The sequence below is a fragment of the Thalia democratica genome, chromosome 8, assembly GCF_965202585.1.
Source record: "Thalia democratica chromosome 8, ktThaDemo2.hap1.1, whole genome shotgun sequence".
Classification (NCBI taxonomy): domain Eukaryota; kingdom Metazoa; phylum Chordata; class Thaliacea; order Salpida; family Salpidae; genus Thalia; species Thalia democratica.
The window spans coordinates 47,775,147-47,779,771 of record NC_139172.1 but is presented as its reverse complement, the minus strand read 5'-3'; the positions used below and the strand labels follow the sequence as shown (position 1 = coordinate 47,779,771).

Genomic DNA, 4,625 nt, shown 5'->3' with positions numbered 1-4,625 from the left:
AAATAAGTTTTCGTTTTAACTAGAAACTTGATATTTTTCAAAATATTTTTGTTACTTAAAAGTTGTAAAAAGTTCTATTATTATATTAATATTGCATAGGAGAGCTACAAAGCTATATTAGTGAAAATTAAACTTTAGAACTTAAATTTGTTTTTACTTATAGTAAATTTAATCTGTATACAACAGTCGAGGCGGATTGAAAGCCTTAGGTTGAAAAATTGTTTGAAACAATAAATAAAGAAAAATTTTGTATTATATATTTTTTAGAAATTACTTAATTATGGTTATATTTAAACATTTTCCCTTACGCTAATTAGTAATTTTATTTTCAATTTTTAAGTTTTGCTTAGTAAACTATTAAATATTTAAAAGTTAAGACGAAATATAAATCTTTTTTAAAACAACAGAGTCTTAGATCACTTAATAAAACTAATTTTAATATTTTCTACTATAATCTTTTTTGTTCGACGTTTTTTTTTGTTATTTTGTTATTTAACATTACGTAATCTACTTTGATTAAAAATAAAAAAATAGTTTAAAATGGTTGATGCACAGTGGGCTGAAAACGGGGATCAAGCGGTCATTGACATAAAACTGTCATAAAAAACAGTATAATACAATTTAAAGTTACATTTAGTGTTACAATATGACTAATGTTTGTTTTTATTTAAAAAATATTTAAAATTCTAATTTCTAATATAACTTTAAAGAAAGAAATTAAAAAAAAAAGATAATAATAATTGGCTACCTCAAGAGAGTCACATTTACTCCCATTTTAGTTTAAATATGAATAAATTTTCAATATCAAGCCGGGTGAAACTATACTCTAAATACAGTTTATTTTTAGTTTAAGGCTGTTCTGTGTATATCAAAGTTTGTATTACTAATAACGTTACATTTGTACTAGTTTATCATAAGAAAAAAAAAACCGCAAACATTTTGAACAATAAAAACTTTTATTCGTTGCAAAACAGTGCAAAAAACAAAACAATTTAGCCTGTGAGTAAAAAAAGTACTTTAAATTTACTAGAAAATATAAGTCAAACTGTAAGTTCTTAAAAAAAAAAGTTTTACAAATAAAAAGTCAACACCTTTCATTACTGCAATCTATTAATTCTTGTAGACTGTTAAGTTAATTTAAAAAATTCATAAGAAATTATTCACCATATGTAAACGTTATTAGCATCAAAAACATTAAAATTCTTTTCACAGTTTAGGTTATTTAGTTTTAAATAGATGCTGATTGTGATGGAACTCATGCAAAAACACATTTCTATAAAACATGTGTCTAAACTTCGCAAAAAAAAGGTTATATATAAAAAATAAAATTGCAGTCTTCAGTAGTACTTGGAACTTTTCATGAACCTTTGAAGTTTTAAACCTAAATTTAGTAATCAGTTGCTATTAAGGTACGTGGTTAACTTAAAATAACGTAAGGACGGTCTTGAGAATAGCAATATTACATTTTTTATATGTAAAAGCTACATAAAACAGGACTGAAAAGGAAGTTACAAACACTATTGTTCAGCTCATTTTAGTATAAAGCTTAGTAATTGTAATTTTAAATAAGTTTAATGTGTTTAATTTTGATTAAATACATCTAATTATCTGTATATTAAACGTAGTATAAAGTATTTTAATTCTTAATAGGTATACAATAAATAAAATATAAAAACGATCTGTTGTTGGACTTTAAAATTACTGTTAACTTCTTAATAAAAAATCTACGGGACTCATCAAATAAAGAATTATGTAGATCTGAATAATTTTTTAACAAAGGATCCGGCAAGATTAAAATTCTATTTTTAAATAGTATTTGGTCGGATGTTGATCTTCAACCAGATTCCTATTAACATAAATTTTGAACTAATTGTGTAGTTTTTCGTTTTGTAAAAGCAGGGGTTAAAATTCAAGTAGTTTTGTTCAACAAAAGATACTTCAAAACACCACAATATTTAATTATTTGTTATCGTCATATAAGTACTATATTATAAATAAGCAGTTTGAATCTGATTAATGTAAGTTTGAAAAAATACACAAAACATTTTAGTAATATAAACTAATTTATTTGCACCTAAAAAACTTCGACATAAGAACAAAAAACGAGTTTCAAAACAAAAAAAAGTACGTTTCAAAATCAAAATCTGCCTTTAAAAAGTTTAACATAGCCTTTAACAAAGCTTTAAGTAAAAGTGCTGCTAAATTTTACAAATTGTTTTACTTATATAAAGATGTTTTTTATTTTAGGAATTTTCATTTAACAAAATGTAATCAAAAACTAGAACATATATCACTATTTATACATACTATGAACATGTATATTTTTAAATTTTTTAACCTATAACTAAAAACGCTGTTTCCGCCAAATTTAAGCTTTCGGAAGCATTTGGACGTAGATCCTGTCGGACTCATGATCCAAACCTTGGTTGACCGTGAAGCTGTCAGTGGGTGAGTAAGTATTACCATAAGGATTCTTCAAAAGAATTTTGGATTTCTCGTTTGTTAGAGAACGAAGTACTTCCGTTAAATCGTTTTCCGACAAATAAGTTTCGTTTAACATCTCTTCGAAAGTAAATTGATTTCTCTGATTGAAAAGCTCAATAACTGGTATCTGGTAATATGAGTACAATTGCAGAGTGTATGTCTTGACTGATAAGTCTAAGCTTACTTCGGCTAAAAAGTTCTTGTTCAAAACTCTCAAAGTCTTGTACGTGTTCTCCTCCGCTCTATGATGGTAGAAATTTTGAAATCTTTCAAAGCTGTCTCTTACAACCGCAGGTATAAGATTTGCGTCAAGCCTTTTATAAGCAGGCCATGTGCGAGCGCTCACTACTCTGAAAGTCGAATTAACATCTCTGCAAGGATTTCCTTCTTTCCTGAAGGCTTTGTTCAACTTTCTGGACGCCTCGAAGTCTTTTATTATTTTGATCGGTTCTTTTGAGTCGTACGGGTGGCCGAATTCTTTCAACCAATCAACAATAATTTTGTCATAGGCCATGTATGGAGATTTGGGCCTCACAAGTCTTTTGCACAAATACTTTTTAAACGCTGCGTTGAAATCAGGTTTTACTTCTTCGGTTATTTTTCTGTAAATGGTCGTGAAGTGATTTAAAACTGTTTCCATCTCATTTTGTTTCTGACCTGAGTAAAATTTAATTTTTTTCATGTCAATATAAATGCACAAGTGTTCACAGACTTTTTTGTTGGTGACAATTTTATTAAAGGTGCCGTCGACCACAAGCTTATACTCATGGTTGTCGGAAAAGGAGTTGGTCACAAGTCTATTACAAGTGTTCTTCAGCTCAAACAATCCGATGACTTTCTTCGCGGCTTGTGATGGTATAGCCGTTTCTTCCAACAATTTTTCACCTGCTGCTAGTTCATAACTTGCCAAACAGTCTTGCATGATTTTATGTCCACCTTTGACTCTTTTGAAAGTTTGGTACACACTCTTAAGCTGTTCTTCCGATTTTTCTTCGAACATTCTCGGAACTCCGCCGCATCCTACGCGATAAGCTATTGCTTGCAATTTGTCAGAAATGAGAATTTTCTGTAACACGCTTCTGGTCTTATCAGTAGTTTTTTCATTACCGTACGAACCAGTGCGTGCTTTTTCGTTTGCAATTAAAGTTTCGACCGCGACAACGTACTCGTGTGACGACATGTCAACAATGTTTTTTTCTGCGACCCTTAAGTAGTATTCTTCTGCTTGGTCTAAGAAATTTTTTTCGAAAACTTCTTCGTAACACTCCATCTCGACTAGCATGTCACAAAGAGTCTTTATTTCGTCGCAATTAACTTCCATGCCAGCTCTGTGATTGTCAGTAGTTTGACTAAGAATTGTCTTCAACCTTTCTTTGATATCTATATTCAAAACGATTTCTTTTTTGAACCCTTTCAAGCCAACCTTTTTAATTCCGTCTTTTGGCACTTCGTCTTCTGGAACATCTTGAATCCAAAGCTCAAGATGCTTGAAAAGCTCTGAGAAATTATCAATTGTTGTTTTGTAGGTGTTCCAGTTAAAAGCAAGTGCTTGGAGCAAGCTCTCATCTTGAACCGGTAGGAGCTTTGGCAAAATGTTTTCCACAAGATGTTTATGAACTTCTTCCACAAACATTTTGTACATCTCTTCAGCGTGTTGGTGGTGTGTGCAGTCGTACGAATTGTACCACATGTTTGTATCACCGTCGGTAAACTCGTTGTCTTCGAAATTTACCTTCAAATGATGTCTCGTTCCCAATCTCAAGTTGTTCATACAATCTTCGTGCCTGAAATCTTTGTACTTATTGAGTTCAGGATACCAGTACTCAATGTTAAACTTTTTCAGGTCGCCTTCAACGAAAATAATTTCGCCGAGCCTGTTGTCATCACAACTCTTGTATTTATCTACAATTTGGTCTGCCATTTTTATTTACAACTAAACTCTCTACAAAAATTCAAAATGAGTTAGAAAAAAGTTAAGTTTCTACTAATACATGTACATTTAACTTAATTTAATTTTAATTATATGAAAGAAATACTCTGTACCAGAATAAAATGCAAAGGTTTATTATTAAAAAAATTTAACATATTTGTCTATAAAAAATCTTATGTATGAATATGGAACAACGATTTTTCATTCACGA

At 29.9% G+C, this 4,625-nt stretch overlaps 1 protein-coding gene across 1 annotated transcript; it reads right to left on the bottom strand.

Annotated features, from left to right (window-relative positions):
* Positions 1-2,368: 2,368 nt before the first annotated feature.
* Positions 2,369-4,405, bottom strand: LOC145843271 (cullin-3-like). Its single transcript, XM_082950735.1, has one exon. It carries the CDS (start codon positions 4,403-4,405, stop codon positions 2,369-2,371), a length of 2,037 nt encoding a protein of 678 aa, XP_082806861.1.
* Positions 4,406-4,625: the final 220 nt, after the last annotated feature.